Source organism: Saccoglossus kowalevskii, chromosome 1 (genome assembly GCF_978046115.1).
Source record: "Saccoglossus kowalevskii chromosome 1, keSacKowa6.1, whole genome shotgun sequence".
Classification (NCBI taxonomy): Eukaryota; Metazoa; Hemichordata; class Enteropneusta; family Harrimaniidae; genus Saccoglossus; species Saccoglossus kowalevskii.
Window position 1 is genome coordinate 24,229,793 of NC_140641.1, and position 14,567 is coordinate 24,244,359.

General features: G+C 36.3%; 1 protein-coding gene across 1 annotated transcript in view; it reads right to left on the bottom strand.

The window, feature by feature from the left end:
* LOC100378914 (soluble guanylate cyclase gcy-31-like) overlaps positions 1 to 12,946 on the bottom strand; it is a 37,908-nt gene extending 24,962 nt beyond the window's left edge. Inside the window, exon 1 of the mRNA XM_078010485.2 lies at positions 12,262 to 12,946. Within this exon, the coding sequence (XP_077866611.2) occupies positions 12,262 to 12,946 (685 nt within the window). The remainder of the gene's footprint in view (positions 1 to 12,261) is intronic.
* Between the last annotated feature and the right edge of the window lie 1,621 nt (positions 12,947 to 14,567).

Below are 14,567 nucleotides of genomic sequence, written 5' to 3' on the forward strand. Positions count from 1 at the left end.
ATATCATACCATCTGTTACAATACTATATGCTCTAATTGAGAGATAATGCATAATTAAACGCTCAAAGTTTCTGTCAGCATATTTATTACATCATTTGCATAATTTGGCACTAATACGCGCTGACGACTCATTGGATTCCGCTCAGTTGCGCTTTCGTTTACATTTCGATTTTTCTATACATTGCCGCAAGTAACAGAAATGATTCTTAACAACACACACGGAGAAGAAAAACACCGTTGATAGGAATACACTAGTATTTTCACAGCATACACATTCCTTCAATCTCAATAAACTGTGTACCACTGTATTGAAGCCACACTGATATACTGATTACTCACATTTTAGAACCACCTTTATAAGCATTTACAAATATATTAAATACATTACAATGCAATTGTATTTATTTATTTATACATGCATGTCCATGCGGTACATGTCCCCTTCAACGACGATGTTTCTATGTTAGAATCATTTCCATGGAAGACTCGACGACCCATTTGTATCTTCAATGATTATAATATATCGTCACCCATGGAGAACATGACGACAGAACGGCGATTCACTTTAGAAAACAAAATTAAATCCTAACCTATCCCTTTCGAAGGATGTAGACAAGTTTTGCTTTGAGACATATTTAATAAGAAAATATAATCATTAACAATTTCCCAACGCAGTACGAATTATCTCGATTCACTGCCGTCTCATTCTCCTTATTTCGCGTATTTCTGCAGACATACTCAACTACCTCTGCCAGAGGACATTCGAATTCACAGTCTGTAGAGAAATGTATTTGAATATTCTTTTTTAAAATACAGTTATAGGACAGGTATTGAAACAAAATCAAAGATAATTAAGTTGAAAACAAACAAACAATAGCTTATCAGATGATCTGAAACTGTGTTGATAACCGTCTTTATGAAACGAGTTAAGTTGTTTTACAGATGTTAAACACAGAATCGATTAAAGATATAACTGAGCTCATTGAAAGTTATTATAAATTAGAACTATAATACAACGCATAGGCAGGCAGGTTTTGTGATTACCCGATGACAAACGCTCAATCTGAAAATAAGCAATTTATAACAGTGCACTTAGTACGTGGGAAGTACGGTATGGAAACGATAGTACTTGATCCGACAATCCAGAATTTATGGTTTGTTTTCATGAATTTATATAAACTGCAAACTTTATTGAAAAATATTTGAGCAATCAGAGCGAGATTGTGCTTTTGATGTTACCATGTTTGTGACGGCATTCGAACCCCATCCTTAACTTAATAGAATGGAATTGTTCACACAACAAAATGTATACGTTCATCGCAGACCGCGTCGTATTGACAACGATTGTGACACGTTACCTAAACGGTAAACATACTGTAAAGTGCGGGTAATAATACTTTGATTTATCTGTTAAGCGGTTCTTAAGTTGGAGAATACATTTTATAGGATATGTAGACGTGAAATTTAAATTTAAATCACGTTTGCGTGTGCTCCAGTGGTTCAGATAGCGAACAAGAATTAACTACGCTTGAACCCAATGACCTCCAACATAGGGAATTCTCTGTGCGAGAAAGCAATCATAGCGATCTTCAACGAATTCAATTTATACGCAATGTGATCAGGTTCAAGAAAGTAGAGACAAGGATAAAATGAGGGTATGCGACTTTGATATCTATGTGTGATATAATACGATGATTATCTCACGAGTTTTCATGATCTCGCGAGTTCTGTGTGCGCATCAATCGGAATTATTTCTGCCAATTGCGTCACAGAATGAAATGGGCACTTAATATACACGCGCGTAATATACACGCTTACAAGTAAGCAGAGGAAATGGAAGAAACAGAATGAGACGAAAACTGACCAGTCATTTCATAGAAACACCTATTTGTATTAGTTTTCTTAGAAATGTTTGTCTGCCTTGCGATACTCTCATAATTCTCGCGAGATTTTTATCTCATATAGCACCACATCTTTATCTTATATTAAATCCTTTGTATAATATAATGTGAAATGTAGTTAAGCTTAGTGACGGGTGAGTACCTCATATTTTAGCGCCTCACTACCTGTATTGTTGATTTGAACATGACATTGCGACAAGTACCCATAATACATCTTGGTCACGGACACGCGAGACTTTACCAAATTACACATTAACAATGTAAGATGACCCCTATTTGAAGAAACTACTACTTGAATTACCGTAGTTTTTGTTAGTACGTGATAACAACAGAACTCGATAAATAAATAATAACAATATTACTATGATCAAAACTGTTATTTTAATCGTCATGTGCTGGTAAGGAGGAGGGGGTCTCGGATAAAACCGAACATCGCCGAATGGGACCGAGCTTCACCGGGTGAAATAAAGAAAGTGTGCTACTCATATTCGCAAAATTCGTTTAAATCTAAACACTGTCTGCACCGACTTCGTTAGTACGGGTGGGTGGGTTTTAACGCATTCATATAAATATATTTGATACATTAAATGGTTAGAATTCTTAACATAATTTATGGAAGAGGAGAAGTTCACGGAATAGGTTGTTGATGTACGTGATGCATATGATCTTGAATTTAACGACACCATAACTCATGTGGTTTGATGTATGTGATACGTAAATACTACGGAGGATGAACTGTGTATCAACAATCACGACGCATATCTGATACGCTTGATTGGTGACTCTCGTGTTGATTTCCTAATCCCATTATTTCAAATGTACATTTCACTTTGTTGAACTCAATGTTCAAATGTATTCGCAATTATACGTCGCCATGTTCATCTCGAACAGTGATCAATTTACCGAACAAACTGGTAAATTGATGTTGTCAACAGTCAAATTCCGAATCCATAGATATATCGTCATATGCCAGGTCGTTATACACAGAGTACAGATTTGTGATAAGGATTTAGTTCAACTACTAAAGGCTGTCCATTTTAGCAAATATTGTACTCTGGCACGCCACATGACGATATCCCCGTTTTCTACATTACACAGCTATCATGCGACTATTTTTCGCTTTTCACACCCGATACTTGTTTTTCTTAACACAACCTTCTACTCTGCAATTTTCAAATAAGAACTTTTCGAGACTCGTCATTCACACTATAATTAAATATGTTTCAAGATTATTGAACCATGGAGAAGTAGAAGAAATCGTATGTTCAAGTTATATTACATGCTTGTTCATTTGACCAACATTTGTATGTGATCAAATTCAAAACTCAATAGGGATCTGATAGCTGAATGTCGACGTATTAACGTTCTCGATCAATCTCTCTAGTCTTTCCAATTAAGACCGTTGACGCAAGTGACGTCACAGGACGTGTTAATCTAGCAGACTGATTATATTCTAGTAGAAAATAGAGTTTAACATTATTGTTCAGATGTTTGATTAACATTGTGACGATTATATTATCTGCCACTAGTACCGTGTACGTTTATTCACTCTCATCACAATATGGCGAACACTGGTCAGCTTTGCACGACTCGAGACAGTTAATTGATTGGAGCTTATGCCACGAACTGACCAACCAGCGCCCGTGTACTGATATCTCAGACTGCATCAATACATATATTTTTTTAGGAAACCTTTGCCATTTACCATATACCTTAGATGAAATAAATTGATTGGTAATTGCATCATCATATTCTATTTATATTCAATATAATCAATAACTACGGATGTAAACACGGCGAGATCCACCCAATATAATCTCGGAGTCTAAGAAATATTTGGGACAAATATTACATGTTTTTTTCTTTCACTGCGCAATGAAATAGCCAAAACTAGGATGCCCGAACACTTTTGTTGTTGTTAAAATTCAAATAGATTTCGAAACTTAACATAACTCTACCGGGAGACATCACAAAAACAGTGTTTTAATGGAAATAAGTTCAATCAACTTGCTAAGCAAAATATCAAGCTAATTTAGATCAATTAGATAATTGTTTCATGTTGACACAAGACGTGGTACGGCGATATATGAAAATCAAATATTGCATATTCAACAAAATTAAGTTCTTATAAACAGATTATTTCTCCTCCAGTGAAAAAAAAAACAGTAAAATATTCATCATGAGGCACTCGTCTTTCGATCGTCCTTCACATACACACCTACTAATCACAGAGAACTTGATGGTCGCACAGGACTAATCTCAAAATATTACAATGAATAACAATGATGGAAAAGGTATTACGAACAGGAAGCATGAAAGGAATTAGGGAATAAAATACAAAGTAATTATACGACACCCATAAACTCTAATATTGAATATCGTAGGTGACACTGGCGGTGATAAATAAATCCTTCGTGACGGACGTATTACGCGCACTGTTTCGAGTTTTAATTACATTTGTATTTTGATGACAGTTGATTGTTAGCTTATTCTCAAATCATGTAGTTCACCTAGATGTCTTGTTAGTTAGTATTCACCATAAACCAATAATCAGCAAAACGCCATGCAGGTTTTTTTTTCAAAAGTAATATGGCATGGTTATTGAATTATGTGACAATGGCGTCATGAGTATACTTGATTAGAAATTATATTAGTAAGTCATTTTTATTCATCATTGTATTATTAGCAATGTACTCGCTTTGTATCGAGAATTATTTGAAACTTGTCGATCGCTCTGGATGTGACTATGTTAATTACGCTGGCTTTTACACGACAAAACTAGCTTCAATGGTTTTCAAAATTAGTCATTTTGAGGAGGTTATTTATTATCTCTCAGCATTACATGTAATTATACCTTTATATTAGCTGACTGTGTATTATTTATGGACTTAGCTGTTTTACATTGATTGCGTACACATAGCTCTTAACGTGACTAATAATGAGATATCCCATGCTGCGCGTCACGCAAAGGTTTTAGGAAACATCTTACATACAATGTTTATTATAACAGACTTAATAATGAATTTCCAAGAGCGATACAATTAAAGCGGGGTAGTCGTTACCTGCGCATGCGTCAGATGGCCATAGCGTGTCATTGTTTACAAACAAGCGTCTACCCAAGAGCCCTTGCGTTTTAGCGTGTTTTGTTATCGTCGCTTTGGACTCAATTCCCGCGCGTGCGCAGGTGACAACACTTCCGCTTTAATATCAGCTGTATGTATTGTAACTGCCTTTAATGTATACAGCTCTACAGGGATTTAAACCATAATATGTACAACGGGGGAGGGGGATTGTTTTTGTTTGAATAATGCTGAGGATATCAGATGCAGTTTGGAAAATTACTAGTAAGCTAGCATAACTCATATTACTATTATTATTATTATTATTATTATTATTATTATTATTATTATTATTATTATTATTATATGCCCTTCAATTAGCGAAATTCAGACTATAAAGTATTTCACATAATAATTTTAGACCTCAATGAATTTCTATTAATACTCTCAAAAGACAAATTTACGACACGAAATTGCTGTGTGTAATCGAACTAATCAATAATAAATCAATGAGCATTGTATAGTGGGTAATCTAATTTCCTGGATCAATTTCCGGGTATAACTGTTAAACATGCTTTAGGCGCTCGCGTTTCTGTGTTCCAATACATGCCCTGCCTATTCTGTGAATCCTGTCTAAAATTATAGGAAAATTGAAGAGCTCGTATCATATAACATGATGCGATGTCATATGATATGATACGATGTGATTTGGTGTTGTGCTTCCAAAGAATGTTACCATTGTCGTCGGGTTTCTTGAATACATCCAAGCATATGATACCCTGTGATATTAACGGATCAACTCTTATTTCACACACGCACAAGAATCCAATTCATAAAAAAAACATCGTTCATAAATTGCGGTTGAAATCACGATTTTTCAAACTTTGACCAAATTCACAGATTCTCATTAAAGTCCGATTTTATTTTTACAAAAAACAAAATAAAATCAATATGTTACGTGTACGGAATATAATGATCATAGTTAGCGATTCTATCTAGTGTATGATTAATTCTTGAAGACATTTATCGCATATTATATTTATTACGCATTACGCAATGAATAGTATTATACATTTAGGCTATTTTTAAACATTCAACCACGCAACTGTTTCATGTTACACAACTCGATTTAGAGAATTGCCACGTTGGACATAACATTATAATCAAAATAAACTGACCACATTTTATTAACGTTAATTATTCTATAGGGAGTTGTGAGTACCCGCGTCGATACGTAAACATTTGAAAACAAAAAAATATCGTGACTGTACATTTCGGAAAACTCGAGTGATATTAACGCCCTATCAACAACCAACACATGTCGGACCTACCAATAAAGTGTTGAGAGCGTATGTAGGTAAACAAAAAAAATAAAGAAATCGAAATATTGTAAATGTTTAAGTGGATTGACAGTTTGAATTGTTCTATTGGAGATGTATAGACTTGAACCTTGTGTGGTATTTTAAAATCCCAGAACAAATTAGTATTACTACACTCTATGCAATCGGTTGCATAACATGTTTTATTTTACACAAAGAACTATTTCTCAGGTGTGTATGAATTTTGCGGTAATTTGTCTAATTGTAATAAGCACATACCTTCTAGAATGCGATACTGGCCCGATTACACTGAAGTCCGATATGTTTGGTGAGATTTATTCTCCAAATAAAATCATGCAAATGCAAGTTACTTCTAATCGGACCACACACCTTCGACGCATCACATATTTCGGTATAGTTATGAGCCCAACATTCAAATGTGTTCTCGTATAAATAACAGGAACACAATAATCCAGAATACCTGTCTTGGACATAAATAATGTATATCGATTGGCACGATGTTACTTAATTTATCATGTTAAATTAGATTCTGGGAAATGCGTATTCAGCTGCAGCAGATGGTGGGAAAAAATGATCGGTTTAAGAGAAATGTTGTAACGTTACTCTGATAGTTTAAATGATGCGAATCCGGAAGGTCTATATATATCTATATATATATATATATATATATATCGTTATAAAAATAACAACGTTTTATCAAAATTATTTTTCAACTTGAATGAAACCATCGAATGATATTCGCAGGGACTAGACATATGTATCTAAAGATTAAACAGAAAATACAAAAAAAAGACGGGCGAAAAGAAAGGCGGTAAGGTAAAGAGTACATGCCCGGTGATATGACACTAGTTTACTTGATCGCTCAGTACATGTTTGACTACGTACGGCAATCCATCCGTGTGTCACAGGACAGGATGAATGAGCAAGAGATGAGAAGGGATTTGGAATGAATAATAACAAACTGTAGATTAGTGAGCCAAGCATTCATTAATGATTTTCTAGACTCCTAGACTTTTATCACGTACGTCACATCAAGATTAGTTTGCGGTCTAGATTAGCGTTCACAACGCAAATGTGTTCATTTCATGCACACGTCGCCCTAACTTGGATTGGATACTTCGATATAAACAATATGTCACGGAGACATACATAATATCCTCAATGAAACTGCATCAAATACGGTTAACTTTGTAATAATTTCGCTCTAACAAAGTACTATATGTCCGTACATGCACAATAATCTATTTAAATTTTGTGAAAAGAAGCGTTTAAACGGTACGTGTATTTTGTAAGATACTATTTCCCCCGGCTGTCGTGTTATGGAATCATTAGCAACGCTCACGCGCATGCGTTTTGCATTACGAGTACGTACCAGTATTTGTAGATAACGCGCGCATGCGCATTGCCTTGGATAATAACAGAGACGATATTTTAATTTACGAAAATGTATAATACATTATGTATAACAAAATACTTCCCCGGAAAGATTGAATACCATGGCCACTGACACCAATTGAATCAAAATGACTTCATTGCCTGAACGACGCTATTTAATATCGGAAACAGGTAGCTATGTGTTTCTAATAGCGGAGCCACAGAAAAAAGTGTATCTGGCATAAAACAATGTAACGTATAGTAAATGAGAACGGACAGACAGGATCGTATTCCCGTACATATTCACTCACATCTATAGATTACAACGTCACGCATTGTCGGGTTGATCCCAGTTGTAAAAAGCGATTAATCTACTTATTCCACAGGGAAAGCTAGTTGTCAACGTCGAGGCGTTGCGCTGTGCGGTTATGTGGTATAGATGACGCTAATTGGTTATTTTACCACCGCGTTCAAGTAACGAAATACAATAATAACGATGGAAGATACACTTCTATGAAGAAGATCGGGTGGAAAGAAGGAGAATACATTTTCGCTCTCTCGACAATCGGCGACGTGCTTCTATCTTTTGAATAAATCACAACGCAAAGAAAAACAATTGCCTTGTATGCCACCATATTATGTGACCTCTTGCGTATTGGCTGAAGGTAACTGACGACCACAGGAGTTCTTCCTTAACTGCGCGTTTGGTCCTTCCGATTGTCCATTTCGCCCGCCACTTTTTTAACGCTTTAAGTAGATCAAATAAACTTGAGTAAATGGTACTCTGTGACACACAATGGCTTCATTGACGCTAAGTCCAGTGGTCCGAGACATATCACAATGAACGACAGTCTGAAAAGGCTGTACAATACACGTACAAGTTAACAAGCAAATTACTATACTTAACACTCAATGAACAAAGGTTCGTTTCATATAGCCTGTCTGTCAATCGCTCGGGTCGCTTTTGGTAACTGCCTCTTACCCTTGCAATTAACATGTGCCATGTGCAGTTAACTTGTGTTAAATGTATTTAAGACTATATATATATATATTCTCACATATAACAATGCTACGGACCATTTTGCACAACCAATATGTAAATAAAAGAATTGAAAAGGAGCGAACCATGTTCCGTACGTTCGCCCGCCATGCACTCTGAAATTAATGCGAGTTTTCTCGTTAACTTTCAAAAAAGGGGGTCTATGATTAAAAAATATGCGATACCTCCCTAAAAATCACGGAGACATGATTGATCAATAAATACAGTCACAAATATTTAACTCAAAAACAAATGTCCGCAGTATGTGGTGGACAAACTAATAAATTGAATGCTAAGATGTAATACTAGGGCAGTCTGAGCGGAATTCAAATTTTGCAATACTTATCATGTTACTGCATATATATGCAATGCATTATGCGAGATGTCAGTCTGTTCACAATCTTAAGATTCATTTGAATGTTTCATCCAGTGCCATCGAGCAAAATATTGAGACATGAATGAATAAGCTCACAAAAAGAAACCGGTGTAAGGTTTGGGTCGATGCGAAGCTATTTTACAAAATTGTATCTGATTGGCTACTCAGTCCTAACAGTCAGACCAATCAGAGAGCAGTTTATTTCGCGGCGTAACAAGCTTTCCCTTTTATAAATACATTAATCATTTTCTTGAATTTTATCCACCCAAAAAATCGTCCGGTAACTCCATTTTTTTTGAATTTCTGTATCTTGATAATATGAGTCAATAAAAAAAATATGACGAGCATATAATTTCTATTCGGCTCGATTCTACGTAATCATAATAAACAGATGAATATTGAGGTAGGAATAAATTACCACATAAATGCTCGGTGTTATCTCTTTGCGTTGCTTTTGATGGATACGTGTACCAGATCTGAATACGAATGACTACTTACTACTACAAAAATTACAAAGACGTATCTGAACATGCAAGGACGTGATGCCCCTATTACACCAATAAGATATTTAAAACAATTAACCACCCCAATTAAGAACAGAGATAAATATTGTTGACCAGCTGTTTCCAAATAAAGTTGATCACATGTGTTTAAATATCACGACGTTCTTCAATAAACCATTATTGAGTACTATTCCCAGTGCAACATACTACAGTCAAGAATAGTTAGTAAACTTTATTAACAGTGCCCGCCTATTCCATCCATTGAATGATCATTTATCTGTAGTCTAGACTATTGAATCTCACCTGGAATTTCCATAATCACGTCTCTCAAAATAAATCTTTCAGTAAATTTGTCCGTTCTAGGATACGAGAGGAATATAAGTAGGTTAGGGGGTCGTTATGTATTCCAGACTATGACCAGGGAGTAATTCAATTGCAGAATGAAACTACGTAGATTTACTTGTTGAACATATTAGACAAGACTTGTGTACGTACACGATTTAGGTTATTTTCTCACCACAGGCTGAGTGTACGTTTTTTTCTCTTTTAACAGAACACTCATAATCTTAGATAAGTTAAGCCTTGGAGTAATTGAGAAGAAAGAATCACACGGCAGATTAGTGATTCAATAAGGACTCTACTGGACTTGCCAATGGCAAAGTTCGCCTGTTAGATAAATACTCGAATTCCTGACGTTGAATGCGGTGTCCATCAAACATGATTACAACGAAGATATCTACCCCCACCACGTGATACGCATCGACTTGCTCAGTCCAGACAACATACGGCATGGTACTGCTCCACAGATTAAAAATACATGTTACGTAGACATCGTATGCTGGATATTGCAATCAGCCTGCATTCCACGGCGTTTAAACGTAACTGACCGTGTTGTATTTGACATCACAGTAGTGACATTGTTTAATTACATGTAGGTACAGACATGAGCCATGAACTGACCGGCATAATCTACTATAAGCAACATACAAATGCGTATTATATCTATATTACACTTTAAATTCAATGTTTTTTTAGTTCAGAAGTCCACAGCGCAAGTAATTCACCTCCTGGTTATAAAAAGTAAACCACCCACTAGGAAATTGGATTATCACAAACTTAGACGCGAATATCGAGTGCCATCATTCATGTTCATACTAGGCAGCAACATGATGTCACAATGGATGTTGACCTATACTACGTATTCTGAGGAGAGGTATTATTGATGAGTGAAAGCTATACGTGCTAATACGACCTTGGCAGTTGTGTTGTCAGTTGAAAGAAGACGCGACAAAATATGAGTTCTTGATTTATAGCAGGAGCTTATTGGGGAAGACGTTGTACAAGATATCTTGATGAATTATTGATAGGGGATATATGTATCACTGTAAAAGCATGTTCATTAGTAACAAACTAGTATGTATGATACCTCGCGTAGTGGTTCTTTTTGGCATTGTCAATTTTATAATTATTTGAAAAAAAATTGTCGCGTCGTTACAAGCTTGTTTATTGTAAAAATGATGACATAGTGTGCGATAATCGCGCAAATAATTGTTGGTATAATAAATTATTTCTGTTAACAGGAAGTTCACTGTAAATGCTAGATGACGTCTGCACCATACACTCATTATAGTTTACATCAGAGTGTGCAGCATATATGTCAGAATGTGCAGCGTATATATCAGAATGTGCAGCACATATGTCAGAATGTGCAGCGTATATATCAGAATGTGCAGCATATACATCAGAATGAGCAGATGCAACGGAACATATTATCAAATATATAATATGCTGCAAAACTGCATATTTATCTGAAGGTTAATAGGATTTGTCACTTGCACAGGTTATATATTTTGTAATTATTGAAAATTATGTCCGACTAGTGCAAAGAATTTAAGTGTTAACAACATATTTTCACCTGAACCAAGCGATGTGCATTTCAGGGAAAATTATTAAATGAGCCACCCTGATATTTTCTGAAAGCATTTTAAAAAGACACATCTAATTAAAGACAAATTCAGTATATCAATATAGTTTGTGTTTATGTCGTGGGATATGTACTGTATGTGTCTTCCACCACTGTAACCTAGTTATGCTTGTTATGTTGTAAATTGTATGTTGATTTCAGACAACTAAACGTGACTAAAAGAATCCGATTTCGATGTGTTTACATTCGCCTCGGGTATCACACGTTGCGTTACTCATTATGGCGCATGAACAATTAAAATGAATTACAGTAAATCGATAATAGTAATGTTTATATTTGGGTTTGATTCAAATGGCGTAACGTCAACTGAAAGCTACTGCGTGACCAGGTTAAGATGAAATGAATCTGATGTATACACTTGTCACATTATTGCTTTGTTTCAATACATCATTTGAAAGTAAACCGGGGCATTATGCAGAGCCTCACATTGCCATGCTGCCGGAGAAAATTCCACCCACAAACTTGCTTTAGATTTACAACTGGCACAGTATGATACTCGTTTAAAACGTAAAAGTGCAGGTAACTGCCGGTCGTGGGAGGATTCTGTAGTCTGTACGCTTGGATGCGTGTGTCTGCGGACATAAATAACCAGGAATCGAAAAACACACACATCACACTGCAATTGAAATCACCAGTGTCACGTGACTTTAAACGCTCACTCTCTCTCTCTCAACCGTCTACTTACCAGCATGTCGAATGATTAGATCCTGGTCGAAAACCACGCAAAATGGAAACAGTTCAAAGAAATCGTCGCTCTTGATATGCCAGTTCTCGCGAGTCCTTAAAGTCGAGCCAAGATCCGATTTGAACTCTTTGTTGTCAAAGTAAAGTCTGAAAACCGCACCGAATGTATTATCTGATTTCACATCCTCCGACACCACCTCCACCTGAATGTCTAAATTATAAAACTTCCTACCAACTTGTTTCAGCTGACCAATTGAATAGTGTAGAAATCCCTTTCGTTTACTACGGTAAATTAGGGTCAGTCCATTGGCAGTCTCTTCTGTTACGAAAAAGCTTGGCGGTTTGATCATTGGATAACTGAAACGTAAATATTCATGTAGATTGTCCAAGCCGTTTAGGAAATCCCTCATATGGCGGCCCAGAACTCGGAGAACTCTGTCATATCCATATTTGCCTACAAATCCAACAAATGAGACACCAAATGAGAGCATTAAGTCCTTTTTCTCCACGCAACAAACACCGTTAGCGGCATTCGTAATGCGAGGAATAAACTTTTCACTGTATATTTGATGGGTAGCGAAGGTGAATTTCTGTAAGCCGGCGCGTTCCCTGATCATCATCCATTTTTCCTCCCCGTAGCGGTCCCGGAGGTACTCGCAAATACTCTCAATAATCAAGCCGTACATACTGCTGAATATTTCAACATCAAAGTCAGTTAGTAATGAGCATCCATCTATACCAGTATCTAGATTGTAGTAGTACACTCCGAGCAGAGTCAGATCGCAATACCTCTCCCGCCGAATGCGTACTACTGCGTGTATTCAGCAACTTGTTGGTACGACCGGCTGTCAAACAAGTGTGTACATAACTGTAACGATTTGCTCTGGAGATGCACTAATCGCCTGGCCATGCCGGCAACTGAAGTAGCTTTAATTCACCAACGGGTCACATAACAGATCAACTCCTTAACTCGGTGAAGATTTTGTTCTTCATAAATTTGCATATACCGTCACGTGCGTACTTGTAGAGGGGTAAGTCGATCGAACCATGCTGATCGAGAGACCGACCTACAGAGAAAGGAAAAACAAAACATGTGTTATACGGCATGGGGGCACCGTAGCATTTGTTAATGCCAGTCAGAATACAAATCAATGAAGTGAGCTGAAAACAAACCACAACATAAATAAACCAGACCGGCGACTGGCATATGATTTGCATTGATTTGTCGTATTTTGTGATGACTTGTCCGTCGCTTCGTGTTCATCAAATATGCCCAACACACATACATTGATGCATATTCTACTGCCAACAACATCCCCTACGTATGCAAAAATACAGTGGATGGGTAATGTTCATTCCAAGATAGTCATACCCCTCCCCGCACGTGTGGATACGTAACGACACAATTCAATATAGACGTCGAAACCAATTACACATTTCGTGCGTCATTGGTCTTGGCGATCTAAGCGAACACAGAGGGCGCTTAATGTAATTGATTCTTGAAACCGATAGAGAAAAAATACGATACAATTGTTTATGGAAACAATTTGCAAAAAAAAAAAAAAGCGAGTGTGCGTACGTTGCTGTTTTTAATTGTCACTGTGGCGGACTTTTGATTTGAAAAGCTGACATCGAATTAATGTATATTTGTCGAAAGAAGTACATTCAGTTCAATTTTTTGTTGTGGCTGAATTATTGCGAGTTGTGTTGGTAGTAGAATATTATTAATTACTGGGTTTTTTTTCATGATATGTTTCATATTTCAAATAAACACCGAACAGCCATGTGAACCCTTTTACTCAACGTTTGATGTGCAAATATCAAAAATCGAATATTAATTTCCATGGTAACAAACGCTTACGTCACAGTATTGGCTCGCGGATAAATTAACAACCCCCAGTTTCCATCGACGAGCACAGGGAAGACATTCATTCATTTATTGAAAACAAAATCTCGCACACAATGAAAACAATCTGCAAAACCGATCTGCAATTTACTGAATTTTATACTGGAAACAATATCGTCACTTTGAAGACCGTATATATTCGATTGAATGACATGATCAATTTTGGAGTTATTATTGAGATCAATGCTTTCTTGATGTTTTCGTGACGGTTCCACAATGAAAAGCGATTTCTTCATTTGATATCATTGACCCACGCTGTATAAGTATACATTCTCGACTGATGACTTGAATGACGTTTCACCACTCAGGGGTGATGCATCATTGAAGAGACTGCAAGATCGCGATAAAGTGAAACAAATATTAGTATATTGTTGTCAGCCCAGCTATTAAAATAACGCTTA